Source organism: Tenrec ecaudatus, chromosome 18, assembly GCF_050624435.1.
Source record: "Tenrec ecaudatus isolate mTenEca1 chromosome 18, mTenEca1.hap1, whole genome shotgun sequence".
Lineage (NCBI taxonomy): Eukaryota > Metazoa > Chordata > Mammalia > Afrosoricida > Tenrecidae > Tenrec > Tenrec ecaudatus.
Window position 1 is genome coordinate 68,396,632 of NC_134547.1, and position 18,566 is coordinate 68,415,197.

The following is an 18,566-nucleotide window of genomic DNA, read 5'->3' on the forward strand; positions in this document are numbered from 1 at the left end:
ATCAAGGGGCTCACTGCCTGGTCCTGCACCTTGCTCACAACTGCTGCTACATTGGGCCCGTGTTGGCAGCTCCCCGCCCTCCGAGCCGCCCAGATCCCCTCCCTGGCCTTTTGTGAACCTCTGAAGTAGGAAGATGAGCTCACAGATGTGGCCAAGCTCTTTGGAATCGGGTGAAACCTCTGGCTTGTCTACGGCCAGGTCTTCCTGCAAAGCAGTGTCTTGATGGGAGGATGCTGAGGAAGGTCGACAGTCCTGGAAGGCCCAGACTGCCCGATTTCAGGCGGGGGCCAGGTGTGGTCTCAAAAGACTCCGGGAGTTGGACACCGTGCCTCCTGCTGTCCTTGCGAGCGATATTTATTTCAAAGTCACTACAGCTGAACAAAGCTTCCCCCACCCACACACCCCTCTGGTTTCTGAGCACCTCGTTCTGTTCTCCCAGCTAGCAGGACGAAGGGCTCGTGGGAGCTTGTTTCTTGCTCACTCACGGAGGGTCATAGGAAACATACTGTGTTGGGATGTTTCTATCCTCTCCCATTTGGACTGAACGATGGGCGTTTTCAACCCGAACCCACAGAACCACCCAAGAGGCAATGAGAAGACATCAGACACCTCCTAGCCTCTACCTGGGCCCAAGTGGGATTGTCTTCCCCCAAAAAAAGGCTTGTGGAGGGGGATGGGACCTGGCAAAGCACAGAAGGACTCGTCCATTTAGCAATCACGGCCTGGAGCGGAGGTTGTGTGCCAGCAAGCCCGCCCTTCAGCGGAGGAGTGCTTGGGGCGCCATAAGCAGTTTAGTGAAAGTCTGTGGGGTGGGGTGGGGGACGGGGGAGGCAGAGGAGCAAGAGATGAGCTTTTCTGGGCTGACCACACATCAGATGATTTCAGCTAAAAATGGCTTAAAATGCCGCAATCGCCGGCAACGCCTTACGTAAACTGCCCGGGGAATCTGGGTCATCCCGGGCTCCAGACAGTTTCCCTCTCCTCCAGATAAGACCCGTGGAACTCGTTACAGGGTCTTTGCAGATAATGTCGATCACACCTGCTGAGGGATGTGGGGCGAGCAGGGAGCGGTGACTCTCGGAAGCCAGATGGCTTCTGCCTGCCCTAGTCAGGCCGGGTGGGTACTTTGAAGTTTGGGCAAGCTCTGGTAGGCTGTGTCTCAAGAGGCCTCCTTTGTGTGCCCCATGGCCATTTGTTGTCCATCTATCCGTTGGCCCATTCTTTCGCCATGTAGTTACTGAGCGCCTCTGTATGCTGGGCGCCAGAGTGGAATGCTGACGGGGCTTGGACATCTTTCCAAAAGCAGCTGGAGCCTTGGGCCAGGGGGCTCCTCTGCAGGTAGTTTGCACATGGTTGGCTGCTCCCTGAATTTGAGGGTCAGCACCCACCCAACAGCCATGGGAAAAAGACCTGCCATCCCCGGTCACAAAGTTTAACCTGTGGGGTCAAGGTCTAGCCACTAGGCTGCGGACACCAGATAGATGAAGCAAAGCAGTCCAAACTCCACTGCTGACCAGGAGGCTCCGATCACAGCGGCTCTGTAGGGCAGAGAAGAACCACCTCCTCGGGGTTCCCAAGGCAGTCCATCCAGGAGCAACTGTGGTGGGTTCCAACGGGGGGCCTTTGGATGCGAGGCCAGGGCTCCTTCCCCTAAAGACCCTACGGAGCCTTTGGAATGGACTCGAAGCCAGTAGGTCTGATTTTGTCACTGAACAAAAAACAGACAGGTGATGGAGAAGGGTGAGAGTGAGGTCACACTTGAGAAGGTCTCTCTTGGCCAATGGAAGATCCCCATAAAGGCAGCCAGGTGATTCCCACACACCGCTGAAGCCGATCCACGTGAGTCTACTTAGACGATGAAGCGCCCCTCCCACTTTTGTTTGAAAAAGATGCATATGTTCTTAATAGCCCTCCAGTGTTTCCTCACTGGAAACTTGGCTGGATCTGGATTCTCAGTAGTTTGGCAGTTGAGGCAGAGTAACCCCCCAGGGTGTGACTTAACACCACTGTCATCAGCTCCACAATGGAATCTGCAGTCAAGGAGTTGTAAGATTCAAGTGGAGTCCAACCCTTTTACTCAGGTCACAGCCCTGATGCAAGGGAAAGGAAGTTTCCTTGGGAGTGCAGACCGCTTCCTATATAAGTTGATGGGCATAAGAGAGCTTGCTTGCTTCTTGCTGGATTCTGCATCTGGCTCATTGACTCTCTAGTTGTTTGGACTTGAGCCAACGGCCTTCCATATTGCATGGTGACCTTGGGAGCCATCAGCAACCTGACATCTGACCTGACCTTGGACTCACTGGACTCTGTAGCCATGTACCTGACCTTCTGCCCTTGTGTTCATCCACCTCTGTATCTACCAGCCTGTGGACTTACTGTTTCTTGGTTCATCAGCCCCCAAAGCCACAGGAGGCAAGAGAGGTCTCTAGCTTAACATGTGATGTACGGATTAGAATAGGACCGGACTTAGCCAGGTCTACACCTGTGTGAGCCATTTTCTGGATACAAATGTCTCTTCTCCCTCTAGATATAAATATATGTATATCAGTGCATTGCCTTGGAGTCAATTTCAAGTCTTAGAGACCCTGTAGGGCAGGGTAGAACTGCCCCTGAGAGTTTTCAAGACTGCGACTCTTCTTAGGATTAGAAAACCTCATCTTTCTCCTGTGGGGCAGTTGGTAGTTTCATACTGCTGACTTTGCATCGATTAGCACCCCAATGTGTAACCCCGACATCACCAGGGCTCTGTATATTGTAGGCCAACTTGGATTCATCTATCTATCTATATATCTATGAATATGTATACACGTACACACATGTATATACATACATATGTATGTATAAATGTCAGTCTCTGGCTTTGCTTCTCTAGAAAACCCAGGCTAATGCAGGACCCATCCGTCCCCTTTCCTCAACCTTAGAACACGAGAGGCAGCATGGTGAGCAGAAAGGCCAACTCTGGAGCTGAGCACCTCCTCCTCATTTCAATCCCACCTGCTGCCACTTCCACACTGTGTGTGCTCAGGCAAGTCGTGGAGGCTCTTTGAGCCCCAGCTTCTTCATGTGCCTGCAGGCCTGCCACTCCTGCCTCCAGGGACCGGGGAGTGGGAGGATGAGGACGTGTCACACTGCACACCTTTCTACGCCTTGTCTTGGGCTCACCCACCGCAGAGCTCAGTCTCTTTGGCAGTGAAATGGCCCGGTGTTGGTCATTTCCTCCTCCACTGGCCTCGTCTCCGAGCCCAGAGACACAGCAGGTGCTTTCTGTACCCCCTGGAAGCCCACTCCCTCCCTAGCCACTCCTGGGACAGGCTAGACCTGAATTCAAATCCAAGCTCTGTGCCTTCTCCATGCCAGGGAGTTACCAACTCTCAGGGGCCTGTAGAATGGGGATGATGTGTGTGGCTTGAGGGGTGGGCATAAAACCTCACCATTGTGTGCATAGGGGTGCTTATCATCCCCTTAGCATCATGTAGCTAGGCAACCTGGCCCCTGAAGACACAGGGCACATGCCCAGATCCCAGCTCTGCCTCTTACCAAGTGTGCCGCCTTGACCATGTGAGCATGCTCCATAATCCCCAGGAGTCTTGACTTCCTTACCTGTAACCTGGGGGACATCGTAGCAAATCTGTCCTACAGGATTGCCACTGCCAGGACTCAGGTGTGAGTGTGGGTGTGGGTGTGGGTGCATGTGGAGAGAGCGGCAAGGAGCGCAGATCAGGATGGGCGCCTAATAAATAAATCCTGATCATGTGAGCGGTGAGTCATAACCTGCAGAGAAATAAGTATGTCACAACCCAGCCACCATCCGGAAAGGAAATGACTTGACCTGTCAATCTGTGCGCAAAGGACAGGCTTGGATGAATAGATGTTTTCCTGTGGCCAAGGAAGTCCTTCCACTCGTCCCTCCATCTCCAAATATCTGCTAAGCACCTACTATGCGCGGGGTGCCGGTGACCCTCTCCATGAGGCTGTTATCAAGCGGCACACTCATCTGCAGAAGGTGCTGTGGGATGCCCACGGGCACTGGAGGAGGGCAGAGCTTTCTGCCTCACCTCTCAGAGGCTGCGGTACCTGGGTACATGAGAGGTGGCTATGCAAGGAGGGGACAGAGCTGTGGAATGAGTACCTGCCCGGTGGAGTGGGGATGCCATCTGCATGGTCGGCAGTTTGAAACCATCGGCAGCTCCGAGGGAGAAAGCCTGGGCTTTCTACTCCTGCCAGTGGTTAGTGTCTCAGAAACTACTGGGGGTCCGTGTGAGTCAGCACTAACCCGATGGCAGTGAGGTTTTGTTTTCCTTACGTCACAGGTTAGCGCTCTACTTGTGTCTCCGTGAGTCAGAATGGTGCTGAGGACACACAGCGACCACCAGATGGGCCTGGGCAGGCCTTACAAACCTCCCTTCCTCTCAGCCCTGCCCTGCCGTCCCTGAGTCCTCGCGAATTGGCTCCTTTTTTCGCTAAGTCAGGAAGGCACCTTCTCCATCTGCTCTGCCATTTCCGGTCTCCCACAGCGTGTGCGGCTGAAACATTCTCTTTATGAGATGCGTTTTACTCCACGCGTCTGGAGGAAGCGGAGAACCAGGTCCACGGTTAACTGACCATGTCTGCCCCCAGAGCGCTGCCCCACTGACTCTCAGCTCTTTCCTCCCACCCCCGGCTCCTGTGGCTGGAGTGTGCGCCGTGAACCATGATGTGTAGTGAGCAAGCGAGCCCCCTGGACCCGCGACTCCCAACCAGCTCCCCATGTGGGCCCCCATCTCAGACTCAGAGTGACCCAGGCCCAACCACTCTGGGCACTTCTCAGAGTCACCCGGCTTTTGTTTGGGTTTCCCCGGGAAGCAGACTCTTATTGCAGGAGGCTTAGTGGAGGGGGGGGCTGGGGGGTTGTGGGGGCCACCAGCAGGATGGGGCACAGGAGCTCTGAACTGTGGCAGGGGAACTGCGGGAGTTTGGGCCAGTGCTAGGAGACTTGGAAGCTGGAGTGGTCACCCGTGTGGGTCGCCGCCTCAAGCGAGCACATCGTGGGCACGGCAGCCCCCTTGGCTGCTCGGGGGCAAGAAACACGTTGCTGTGTGTACCTGGGAAGATGGTGGCCCTGCAGCCCCCACGGGACAGTTCTCCTCAATCCCGCAGGGGCGCTGTGAGTCAGACCGCTCTTGGTATTCTGGGTCATGGTTTGGCTTGGACTAAGGCTCCTTAAGGCAGTTCTGTAGCCTTGAGCTCCACCTGGACAAAGACTCAAAAGAATTGGCACTGCATCCAGACAGAGACTCTGATGTGGTCAAAGGGACTGAGCTAGGTTCTCAGGGGTAGAAGCAGGTGATCAGTGAGCATCTTCAGGGACAGCCCAGAGGTGGGCGTGCCCCAGGAGGAAAGGTGGAGAATCTCTGGCCAAGAGAAGCATTTCCACCTGAGGTTGGGAAGTGGCAGGGGCTTGAGTAGCTGGATAGGGTTGATGGGGAAACACCCTAGACCACCAGCCTCAGGAGTTTGCCAGATGGGTGGGGTGAGCAGGAGGGTGGACCGGGCCACGGGCTGTCCCACCGCCCCTGCTCCTGCAGTGTGGGCCAGGCTCAGCTGCTCAGGGGTGATAAGGAGAGTCTATTCTGCATCTGACACCTGTTATCAGATCGGTTTCACTGTCCCAGGACCCCCGCACCCACCTCTCCAGCAGCCTGTGGCCCCGACCCCTTTCAAGTCTCTGATCAGGGGCCCTCACAGGAGTGCTTGCTGCGGGGCGGGGCAGTGGGGTGGACACCAGCACTCAGGGAAGCGTTTCTGTAGGAGGTAGGAATGTCTGCTGCTAGTGCATCCTCACCCCCCCAACCCTACCCAATCAAGACATCAAGGGGTGCATGCTTTGGGCACATGCAAATCCTCACTAGCTGCTGTCTCTCCCCAGCTAATTGAGACCAGGGCTCTGAGTCATGGACCCCAGGAGCCTTCTGCCTGCTCGGAACAATGTCGGGGGATAAATCCCTTTTTATGTTTCTGGGCAGATTTCAACTGCAGGAATAGAGGGGTGCAGTTACAGGACCCTAGCAGGTATAAGGGAAATACACAGGGACCCTTTATATGGAAGAGTTCTTTGGACTCGTTCGGGCTGGCCCCAATGCCGGAAAGGTATCAATGCATGCCCAATTTCTCATCTGCAGAATGGGCTAATAGCCTATAGGGGTCAGCGGATGTCTGGCTGGATGCATGGATTTCTGCCTGCCTGCCTACCCGCCTACCTAACAAGCCCTGATCACATAGTGGGTTACAAATTGTGCTGATGATTACAGGGTCAGCAGTTCAAATCCAACTCGCCAGCGGTGAGACTGTTTGCAGAGTTTATCCCTGGGGAGCGGTCTCATGACATTGTTGTAGTGCAGTGGTGATTCAGTGGGCAGCCATCCGCTCCTCAGAGAGACACAGCTTTCTACTCCACTCCTGTATAGTCTCAGAACCCCACAAGGCCAGGGCCTTGATATGAGACGGCATCATCTCCCTAGCAGTGGGTTTGGTTTTTCAGGTGTAGGTATAGGTGTAGGTGTAGGTATAGGTGTGTGTGCGCGCGCACCTGTGCCTGGGAGGAGAGGAGGCCGAGGCTCAGTTGTGTGCCCCAGAGCTGCTCCTGGCCAAGTCAGGATTCGAACTCACGTCTTTCTGCCTTCCACGCCTACGCCTTTTGCACCGAGCCATAGGGCTCCCTTCTCTGCACATGCGCACAGACACCCAAACCTCACCTGCCCCTGCTCCTTATCCCCGGGTTCTCTGGGAACTGGCTCCATCCCATTGATGTCGGTTCCTTGGAGGTGAGAAAGGACCCTGCTTCTCTGCAAAGCTGCAGGCAGAGGGCCTCAGGATGAATACCAGGCAGCAGGGAGCCGGGGACTTCCTCATCAGCTCGGCAGAGCGTCGACTTAGATTTGTAGGAGGTTCTGTTTTCTAAAGGCCCAACTTCCTAGCCTCCTTCAAGGGACCCCAGACAGTTCCTTGTGCCGTCAAATTAAGTTTGGAAACTTCAGTAATCATAATAAAGGGGAAAGGGGCTCCTGAGGGGAAACTGTCAATTAATGCCTTGCCACAGAGGCATCGCACTCGGGGAAAACACCTTCAAACGAAAACTGCTGTTTCCCACCCATTAAAAAGTTTGCGTGTGGCTCGGTTTCCATAGATACCCGAGGTAATAGCCTCCCTTACCTCATTGAAGCGGGAACGGTGCTCTTTTCCCCCTTCCATCTTTCCGACTCCCCCTCCTCCCTCCCTCCCCGTTTATGAAAACAAAAGGTAACTAAATTGAAATCTGGCTCTGAGATGTGTCTGCAGAAGACAGCTTGATTTATAAGCTCAGGTGATTTCAATGTGGCTCACCTCCTTGCGATGCCAAGGCTTCCACACACAGTGTTTGTACTGCAGGACGTGGAGGGGGTGGGGTGGGGGGCTCAGTGTAGCAAATTACCTCCCCCGCCTGTCGAACTTCAGTGCCAAAGGGAGGCTGGAGTCTTAACAGGAAACTTCAGGGTGTGCAGCCGTGGAAGGAGTAGGCAGCCCTGGGACAAGTCGGGCCTGCCGCGTGCCTTCGCAGGTCAGGTTTGATTAGAACACAGCCACACTCACCTGGGTGCATTTTCCACCTGGCTGCGTCCTCAACAAGGGCTGGGTGGAGGGAGTGTAACTGAGGCTGTGCGCCCCACGGAGCCGGACCTCCAGTGTGAGGGGGAAGGATTGGCTTGAGTTGAGTATACAATCGTCCTCCGACCTGGTTTCTCCATCCTTGAGACTTGGGGCTGGTAGGACCCTTCTGTGGGGGCTTCGATGGAGCCCACCCAAACCAAACCAGCTTCCCTCCACTCAGCCCGAGTGCGTCAGAGTGGAACGGCCCTCGTCTGGGTTTGGGGTGGCTGAGCCAGTGGCTCTGGGTGACTTCAAATACTACCCCCACAGGTTCCCAAACTTATTTTTAATGCCCATTCACACACATGTACCACTCCCACCCCCACTAGCAATGACAGCCTTCTTTAATCTGGAGCCCTGGCAGCATAGTGGTTACATGTGGGTAACAGCGTCAGCAGTTTGAAACCACCACCGCGGCAGAAATAGGGAGCTTTCTGCTGCTGGGGCGCCCACAGGGCCAGCTGCTCCAGCGTGCACTGCAGGGTTGCCATGGGTCCTAATGAACTCGAAGGCAGTGAGTTTAGGTTCTGAAACTCTAGCCCAGGATCCAAGGTAAAGTGTCAGTTTCTGCTTTGGCAGACATCGCCCCCTACTCTCCTCCCACCCCCCCCGCATCATGCATCATTCTAGCACCCCCAGGGGTTTGTGTTCCCCACTTTGGCAACCCCATTGGCACATAGTAGGGCGACTGTCTCTGTGTGCACATGTATCTCCCTTTCACTGCCATCCAGTCTGGGCCGACTCCTAGTGACCCCTGCAGGCTTCTGAGACTGTCACTGTTTATGGGATTAGAAAGCCCAGTCTCTCTCGGCTGGTGGTTCCCAACTGCCAACCATGCGGATTGCAATCCAGCGTGTAACTATTCCACCCCCCTGGCTCCTTGTCTATGTGTGTGTCTGTTTTTCACTCTGGACACTTTTGCTATTGGGGGGGGGGTGCAAGAGGCCTGTTTTATGGGAGGCCCCGAAGGGCGTGTGAGCAGCGTGTTTGTGGGCCCAGTCCCCTTTGTTCTGCTGGCCCATCCCGGGAGAAAGTGAGGGAGGGCCCACGGGCCCTGTCACAGCAGAGGAACAAAGGCATCACAAGAGGGGTTAGGAAGAAATCTTTAATTTCTATTTAAGCTTTCAAAGAGTTGGAGGGAGTTTTGTTGTTTCTTTTAACAAACCAGTTCAAGTACATGCCTTCTGATTATAAAAGTACCTGAAATTGCCTAGAATATCAACATGCATAGCTTGTTAGTATTTACATATATTTACATAGGGAACAAGGGAAACTCTACCGTTATTTACAGCCTACCTTGGAGAACAGAAAGACGGTGTAATTGTATTTCCTAAAATGCCGGTCGATGAGTCCTGGGCGCATGCATATTTGGAGAATATTTGCATGATAGAATGCAGTTTAACAACAACAACAACCAAAAAAAAAAAAAAGGAGAGAGACATACCTTTGTTACTTTCCTATCCTAAGGTGTTGCATAATCAAGGTAACATTTTTTTTAATTGCGATTCATTTTTCTATTGCTAATCTGTTTTGCATCGAGTGCTTGCTTGAAAATGTCCACTCACACAGAGGAGGCAGAATTCTTTCTCCTGGTAATTAAAGCAACAGCGTGCGAGCGAGCGCCTGGATGCCCACTTCCCTCCTAACTCGTAAGTGGCTGTTGGGTGCAGCATCAATTACCCATCGGCCACTGTGGTGAGCAGACCTCTGCGTGCTTGAAGACGGTCCCTATGCCGTCATCAGTCATTATGGACGGGATATAAATGGGACCCTCTCCATCCACAATCTTCTCCACATGCAGTGTTAACAGAGCCCGATGCTGGAGCAAGCGTGTCCTAGCAACACACCCAGGGTTGCCCTGGGGCATCTGAGGGTGGCCATGCGGGCTCTCAGCATCCGCTCCTGGTCAGCAGAGTGGAGTAGTCACTGCTGGCCCCTTAAGCAGGTGTGGTCCTTCTCCCCAGTACCTGTTCCCAGAGCCACACATGCGCCAGTGCATCCTGGGGGGTCCCCTCTTTGGGCTCCGCAGCAGACTGGGGGTTTCTGAAGAGAGTCTTGTGGCTGAGTGGAGTCTTCCAGAGCAGAAGGTGGAGCTCGAGCCTGTGCCATTGTCTTAGCACAGTCCTCCCTCAGTTCTGTTCCCCAGAGGCCCTTTGGAGGAGTCTTTAAATCTGCATGATGAGCACAGAGGCACACCCGGATACAGAGCTAGCTACAAGCAGGACCAACGGAGGGGCAGTTTCAAATGAGCTCAGGCTCGGGGTGCCTTCTATGCCACGGTCACCTGGCAGGCCCCCGGTGGAATGCTCCAGGGATGGACCATCCCGAGGGTCCTGGGCTGAAGGGAAGGGGCTGGGGGGGGGGGGGTGTTGGACAGCTATCTGTGTGATGCTTGCCTTGGTGTCATATCTCTAGGGGCTCGGCTGCTTGTCTTTTGAACTTGCCCATGGAATCCTGGAAAATTCCCTACCCCCCAGTGCGATTTTCCCATCATTGCAGTTGAAGGCCCCATAGATTGACACTGCACTTGGAAACAACATGGGCATTCCCAGCTCAGGGAGTTCTTTCAGGGATAGAAGATGCTGTATGCGGCACTTTGTCATATTTCTTCCGAGACCGCCACCAGGGGTCAGCCAGTTCTAGGACGCAATGGGCAGGCGGGAGGAACAGTTCTGTAGAATAGTATGTCTCCCCTTGGCCTGACCTGTACCCTGGCCCTGCGTCTCCCTTCTCCCCTTGGGAATCCTCCTCCCCTAAGCATTGCCAGGGCCTCGCCAGCTTGTGCAGACTCTGCAAGATGGAACGGTCCTGACATTCCCTCTTTGCACGCCAGACCTGAACCTGGAACCCTGAGAACCCGAGGGGTTGTCAGGATGAGGAAGCCCTCGCTTTTCTTCCAGGGAAAACCAGTACATGGACTTGCAAACGCAGGTGTTCTACCCTCAGATCTGGCTCCTGAGTTTAAAAACTCCTCCTCCGCCTAGTGTCTCCTGAAGACACCTGGCTTGGGCCCTCTTTGGATTGCAGGGAATTCTCTGCCCAGGAGGGAAGACACATGCGATTTGTGCCTTGAGTGAGGGTCCTGCTGGTCTCCGGGTTCCTTCCTACCAATCATCCCAGAGGATCAGGCCACCATGCTCTGGCCTTCTAGCCAACCTCTTCAAGCGCCTTAGTGGATGCCACCGAAACCCGGGACGTTCGCCAGAGAGGATGGCACAACCTTTGTCTGAGACCCGGCCCTTTGGCCTCACTGGGGTGGAGGGATGAGGGGGCATCATATCTGGGATGCTCAACAGCAAGCATAAAAGACACCCCCCTGCCCCCGGAAGGGGGGCACTGCGCTTCATTCTTTGCGCAGTAAACACCCTGGGCTGGGTTTGGGCTTTGGCAACCTTGCCTCATCAGGGATAACCCGCTCCGTCTCAGCTTTCCCACCAAGCACCTGCCTGCTCTTCACACCTCCTTGTCCTGTGTCTCCACCTTCCCTCCATCACGTCGGTCCGCGGAAGAATAGCGGCTCCGGCATCCTGCCCTCAAGAACTCACGTTTAGCAAAGGAAAGCGTGTAGCAAGAGATCTCCCTCTGAGCACGTTATTAAGTCCCTGGAATCGGTGGAGGCTTTCAATGTCTGGAAGAGATCTTGGGGGGAAAAATTCCAAAAAACCCACTTCTACTCCCCCAAGCAGTCAAACTGTTTGCTCTTGGTAGCCCCCACCTGCCCTCCCTTCCTTACCAAGGTTCAGGGCAGAATGTGACGAAGGAACTCGGCTCTCAGTGTCTCCCGATCTCCAGGCTCCTTTTGTTCAGAGCCCCCCTGCAAGGGGTGGCTGTGGGTGAGGGGGTCACTCATGAGTAACTGGAGAAGCAGAGGAGGGGACAGAGCGGACAGGCATTGGCCTACAGAAGGCCATGCTCCTCTTACCGTGCATGGGAGCCTCTGCCATGGGGCCGGAGCGCCAAGCTGGTTTTGATGTGGTTCAGTTCATGCTCTGAGAACAGAGGGGTGTACTCCTAAGCTGGGCGACTCTGTCATCTGGAGGGGACATGTTTCAAGCAAGATCCTTGCTGTTAGAGCCTAGCGGGTAGCTGTTGGGTTTTATCTTGGTTAATCCACAGGGCTATCATTTCAATTTAGCTCCTTGTCTAGCTCAACAGTGGGGAAATGCCCTCTCAACATCCCGCGTGCATGCGTGTGCGTGCATGCAAGCCCACATCAGGATGTCACACCAGGGCCTGGTGACATGAGAAAGCTTAACCTCAGTGGGAGCCATGTATCGCTGTGACAGGGTGACAAGCAGAGCCGAAGAGGCTTCGTGTCCTTGGTAGGGAAATTCCCTCCTCTCTTACTTCCACTTTCCCATGAACTTTCGACCATTTCAAATACTTGGGGAAGGAGGTTTTGTGTGCAACGGGGTGGTTCTGAGTCCACCCGTAAGCGGATTGTGGGTCTGGGACAGGTGGCTTTCCTTTCCCAGGTACCACCATGGCCTTTACCAGCTCCCTATCCCAGGTCGTCACTGTCACCCTCGGACTGTTCCTGATCACTGCAACTCCCTGTGGAGCAAAGCTTCTTTTTGCAGCCACTTTGACCTTGTCGGGCCTCAAGGACTTGTGGGGAAGCTAGGGAGTATCCCTTGAGAAGGAAGTGTACACCTCGCAGGGGAGGTGTACCCCACAGCCCAGGTGAGTTCAGGGCCCCAGCATGGCCCTTCCTACCACAGAAGCTATAAATGAAGCAGCAGGTCTAGAAGACACCTACCTCTCTGCCACCCTGTCTTCCACCATGAGCATGCTCCACAGGAGTTGGGGTCCATTTGGGAAGTAGTTGCCCCAGGACCAGGTCGGGGAGGTGAGAGTCCCAACAGATAGTCCCCAGGCTCGAAGAGGCCGGCCGCCTCAGATTTTGCCCAACCTGCTCCCTGGCAATGACTGGGATAGCTAGCTAGCCAGATAACATCATAACACATCCTTTTGGTGGCAGAGCAAACGCCATTCTTTCTTGCACACGAGCGAGCACCTCCAAACTGAGAACCCTGCAAAGGAAGCGCTGGCTCTGTTTCGGGAGTCGTGAGTGCAGGCCAGGGACTAGAGCACTCCCCAGCGTGGCGCAGGCAGCAGGAGGCGGTGTCTCTTCTTCTTACCTTGTACTATCTATCAGGGCCCTCTCTAGCCCTTTCCTGTAAGAGAGTCGATATCCATTTGTATTCAGTGCTGACAGTGACAAATCGACAGTGGTGACCAGTTATCAAATAAATGTTGATGAAAAGCGGCTACTTAACATTTTCATCCCAACAAAAGGGGTTTGGGGGGGGGGAGATGGGTGCTTTATACCTCAGGGCCTCAGCTCTACACACACAGCCCTCGCGGGCTCGCCTCCCGAAGCCCACCTTGCTGCTGCCGGCTCGGGGGACAACGGGGCAAAGCTTGACCCCCAAGCCGTCACCCCACACAAGAATCCCAGGGGCTCTTACATCCACCAACAAGGAAGAGGCTCTGGCTGTCCGCAGCTCACAAGTGTCAGGTAGGATGGAGGATTCCACGGAGCTCCCTGGGACTCCTCACACCCCAGGATCAGCCACCTCCTCTGTCCTTGAAAAATGATTTTAGGGGAACCAGTGGCGACAACCCAGGACCCCTTGTTCCAGAGACTTGCATGAAGGAAACAAAAGCAAACTAGCACAGGCAGCTTCGCCTTTCCTGAATGAAGTGCTTGCTGGTGGCCCGCCAGTGACATGGAAGCTGGCTGACAGCGATCCAAGCGGGGTTTTGGTCCTGTTTGGGGGTGGGGGGGGGTTGTTGTTGATTTTTATCATCATCAGTTTAAAAGGCTTTATCTGGTATCAGCGGGACCAGCAAGGTAACGAATAAGATTTCCCTCCAGTGGCGTCGCCTCCTTCTCCTGAGACTCGGGCTGCAAAGCGGATGAGCCAAAGATTAGACCTGGCTTATGGGCTGCCCGTACCCCCGGGGCCTCACGCTGTCTGTCCGGCACCCACAGGTTGCCATGGCTGCAGCTGGCCAGAGAGACTTCCCTGAGAAGCTGGTGGGCTCGGGCACTGAGGGGGGCTGCAGTCCCTGCTGCTTTGTCCTGCAAGAGATGAAGATGATGAGGGCTGGGAGGGGCTGGTGCTCCCCAGGAACACAGGCCCATCACTGAGGGTTAGGCCCCGGCCTAGGACTGACCGCTTCCTTCAGGTGATCTGAGGTGGTGGCGTGGTCATCCCCAGGGGGGATGGAAGGTGGCAGAAGGAAGAATGTTGAGCTGGAACATGGTGTCTCCGGGATCAAAGCCAGTTCTTGGTAGAGGTTTTGCGGTTTCCAAGGTCGATGGGCAAGAAGTGACATGTTAGCTCTCCAGGCCTACCCCCACTCCCCCGTCACTTCCGTCTTGTTGTGCAAAACCCCTGCCCAGCAAACGCACAAGTCAGACAAGAGAGTATTTCTGAAGGGCTGGCTCTGGGTGATGAGACTTGACACTGGGTTTGGAAGAAGTCTGCCTCTTGCTTTCCCAGGGGTAGTGTGTTGTGCCTCTTCATTTTTCAGGGGGTGGGGGTACCCACCGCCATGCCACCCGTGTTAGAATCCTTTCCAGTAGCTCGAGGAAGGCAGGAATCTAACCCAGATTCCCAAAGGAACGTACCTCCACCTGAACGCAACTGTGAGCAAGGTGGGACACCTGGCCGGTTAGTTGACAGGCGAGGTCTCAGGTCGGGCTTTAGAGGCACCGTCCTTTCTCCTACCTGTGAGGCAGCGCGACACTGCTGAAGCCCCAGAGGCGCCTTCAGTCAGTGAGTCAGGTGGAAAGTGCGGCGTCCTGAGGGACACTTCGGGGAAAGAGGTTGATGGGCGCCAAGATCCACCCAACTCCGTTGGAGAAGCAGTTGCCACTGACCCTGGGAAATACCTGGGTCTTTGAGGAGTGGGGGTGGGGGGAGTGGGAGGAACCAAATGACCATTTCAAATCCTACTTCCCTATCCCCCCACCCCACCCCCCAGTCTCTGGGCCTTGATTGCTTCCTTACCAGTCCACCACAGAGGGCTTGGCCCAGGTTCTGAACCGGTACCTTCTGTCCCCACCCCCCCTCCCCCCCCACTGAGTCCGAAGCTCCATTTCAACAAGATGCCCAGGAACGTCTCACCGATCCCTGGTTGATCGTGTGGTTTTGGAGATTCGGACTCAGCAGCAGAAAGAATCCCGGATGGGCCGATCTTAGATCTTGTCTGGGCCTTCTGGTACTTTCCTGAACCTGAACATCTTAGGTCCCTGGTTCTGAGCAGGCCCATGGCTCTCAGTGGTGCTAGGATCCAGTTAAGCTGTGTTTGGATGGGGTGGATAACCTAGCACCCTGCCACAGAGCCAGCAGCGTTGTGTGAGCGTAGACTAGTTCGTAGTCCTGAATGCCAGATTAATTAGAGGCCTGCCTCCGCTGTTTCCCTAAGCAACACCCTCCCTTCCCCCCCAAAAACCATTCCTTACAACATCCCAAATACATCCAGGTGCCTCAGGGTGCTGTGGCCCCCACAGCCAGGCAGGAGAAGCAGGACTTGGTAACCGCCTTTAGAAGTGAACTGGGGGCAATGTCTCTCTCATCTGCATCCCACGGCCAATCCTGTGTGACATGGTCTGGCTCAGTCCATACCTGCACGGTTCAGGTGTGTAAGGTTGCAGTACACATGAACGGAGGCACACGCAGCCCCTTCTGGCCGGGCTGAGAGGGTGGCCTCACTCACAGCCGCTTCGAGGACCAGTCTCCGTTGTCCACTCAGGTGGCGGCTTAGGGAATCTCTTCTCTGCTGGTTGGAGATCCTGTGCTCTTTTTGCATCAGGCCTGGGTTACTGCCACCCAGCAGCCTTCCCCTGTAAGAACTTTTCCGAGAGGAGAGTTGTACCGCTTCCTTTCCCGGGGAGGGGGTGGTGGTGGTGTTCAGAACTCATTGGGAGTGCCAGTACCTCCTTGTCCCATTAACGCTGTGTTCCGTCTGCTTTGAATTCCAGCAACAGGGAGCTGCCACCACCGTGTACTGTGCTGCAGCGCCGGAGCTCGAGGGCCTTGGCGGGATGTACTTCAACAACTGCTGCCGCTGCATGCCCTCCCCCGAGGCCCAGAACGAAGACACGGCCAGGGCCCTGTGGTCCCTCAGCGAGAGGCTGCTCCAGGAGCGACTGGGCAGCCCCTCTGGCTAAGCAGGGTGACCAAAATGATCAGCGCAACCGCCCCCCCCCCCAGCCCCACCCCTCCTCTTGGCATCCCCTAGCAGCCAGGCTCAAGGAAAGCAAGACTTGTCACAACACAGAGCTGGAACTGAAGCCCCACAGGGACGTTCCGGGTTGAGTTCGATGTGAGTCTCTGCTGGGGGCACGAAACCTTTGTGGGCTTGAGGGTCCCTCCAGTCACCTGGTGTCCCGGTCCCTTCCAGTTGCCACCAAGATGACTAGCTTTCATCCTGCACGAGCTGTTGGTCCGTCCAAGGCTTGTCTATGCCCAGGCAGATAGTGTACCTGCCAGCCCAAATGGTGGTGGTACCAAGACACGGATGGCGTCATGTGCCAGCTCCGGATGCCCTAGCCAAACAGCTCTAGCAGAGAAAAGGAATTTCTTTAGAGATGGCACCCAACACATGCTTTGCAAATCACCCCCCAGCTAACTTGACAGGCAGGGATGGAGGCATCAAGTCCAAGGCGCTGAAGGTGGTCAGAAGGTGTTTGGGTGGTAGCTCCATCCCCAGGAGGAAGAGATGCCCTGCTTTCTCAAGTCCAGTCTCTCCACTGTCCCGCTTCACCTTACGCTGAATAAAAGAACATGCTTGGATAGTCTCACCTGAAGTTTGTACGATTTCCTTCAATGTTCGTGTCAGTTTCTGTTTCACGTGTGTGGTTTTTTGTTTTTGTTTTGTAGAAAAGAAATATCTAGAGGAAAAAAATAAAGCGCTTCTTGAAGATGCCAGGGAACCACCGTTCTCCTCTTTCTTCTCTGAGTTTTTTTGTGTGTTTTTGTGCTTTGGGGCTGGCAACGGGCCAAGTTGTCTCACGCGATGAGCATGCCAGCGTCGTATTTTCTGTTGAGAGAAAGAGAAACAGTAAATGACCGTGGCCCGGGCTCACCTTAAGATGCTTCACCGTTGACCTAGGGTGCCTCGTCCTTCGTGGTTTGGTCCCCTGCTCCTTTCCCCAGGACGAGGCCATTAGAAGGAACCCTAGTGGTGCCACAAGGGGGTGCACGTTGGACTTGGACTGCTAATCACAAGGTCAGCAGTTCGACCCCACCAGCTGCTCTGCAGGAGAAAGATGAGGTTGTCTGCTCCTGTAAAGAGTTCCCATCTCGGAACCCCCAGGGGTAGTTCTACCTGTCCTCTAAGGATCACTCTGAATCGGAATCATCGACTGGATGGCCCTGAGTGTGAAGGTAATTTGGGGACCCTCTGTATTCAGATAGAGGAGTTCGGGCGCTCTGTTTCACTCATCCCTGCTCACACCCTAATCCCATAAAGGACATTCTGTCAAGGACAGAAGGAAGACCACTTGGGTACAACACAGGGTGCTCTTCCTGAGATCCTAGGGAGGCTCCAGGCCTTTCCTTCGGCAAGGCATCCTTCAGGGAACATTCTCCCACCTGGCCATGTTGTTCCTTACAAACCCCTCCTGATGACGGGGCCTTGTGAACCAGGACACAGGGCCACCTTTCAGGTCAGCCCATCATGCTCAGGAGGAGCAGACTGTTTGCTCAACGGCTGTTCTAACTCTCACCGACTCCACAGGGTGAGCGGTCACCTCCCCAGCAGCCCTGGCCACCTAGCTCTCTCTGGTCAGTTTGCAAAGGGCTTGTGCCCTTTCTTGCTTTCCCTTGGAATGCTGCCGCTGTCCTCCTGTGGAGGAGGTCACCCCGCCCTAGCCAGCCTCAGATGAAAAGGACCCACCCAGTCCACCAACAGAATTGCAGGCAGTAGAGTTTGTCATTTAAAACCACTGAGGCTTTGAAGAAACTGTAGAATTCTACCACCTTCTGCAGACTGAAGTTGTCCAAACAGGCAGTCAAGGTGCATCGAGAATTACTGGTAATTGGAATTTGCTTGTTAGAAACAAAGAGGAAGGAAATGTGGCTTTGGGGATGGAAAGGAAGTTGGCGTTCGCACGAGAGTTTTGCCGGTTGATGAGTTAATTTCAAAGACCCTTTTTCAACAACATGAACATTATATACACAGACTTCACCAGATGGCATACACAGGAATCTAATTTATTGCATCTGTGGAAAGAGACAATGGAGAAGCTCATAGTCAGAATGAGGCCAGGGATTGACTGTGGAACACACCATCAATTGCTCACATGTAAATTCAGATTTAAGTTAAAGAATATGTCCATCGCCCAAACAGAACCTTGTGGATGTTCCCCCGGAATTTGAAGAGCATCTCAGGAGTATGAGTACTGATAGAAGGCCACATGAACTGTGGTACCCCATCAAGATCATCGCACAGGTGGGGGAAGGAGGGTAAAAAGAGGATCTGATAACGGCTCAAGTAGAAAGATGTGTGGAACATGATGATGGCATTATATGTACAAATTCGCTTGATGTATTTGGTTTATGGATTGGTATCATATCTGTAAGAGCCCCCAATAGAATGATTTTTTAAAATCATCATTCATGAAGAAAGCAGTCATTAGAAAGACGAGAAAGATCAAAGTGGATGTCTGAAGAGACTCTGAAACTTGTCCTCGACCGCACAGATCTGCTAAAGCAAAGCGAAGAAACGATGGAGTCAAGGAACTGAACGGAGAGCTTCAGAAGACAGCTTGAGAAGACCAAGTAGTGCAGTGAAACATGCCAAGACCTATCGTGAGACAGCCAAAAGACGACAACATGTAGCTCGTCTCAAGCTGAAAGAACTGCCCCCCCCTCCCAAAGCGCAAG

At 54.2% G+C, this 18,566-nt stretch overlaps 1 protein-coding gene across 1 annotated transcript in view; it reads left to right on the forward strand.

Annotated features, from left to right (window-relative positions):
• Positions 1 to 16,603, forward strand: part of WWOX (WW domain containing oxidoreductase) — a 936,085-nt gene extending 919,482 nt beyond the window's left edge. The window contains exon 9 of the mRNA XM_075537052.1: positions 15,659 to 16,603. Within this exon, the coding sequence (XP_075393167.1) occupies positions 15,659 to 15,847 (189 nt within the window). The 3' untranslated portion in view covers positions 15,848 to 16,603. The remainder of the gene's footprint in view (positions 1 to 15,658) is intronic.
• The last annotated feature ends 1,963 nt before the right edge of the window (positions 16,604 to 18,566 follow it).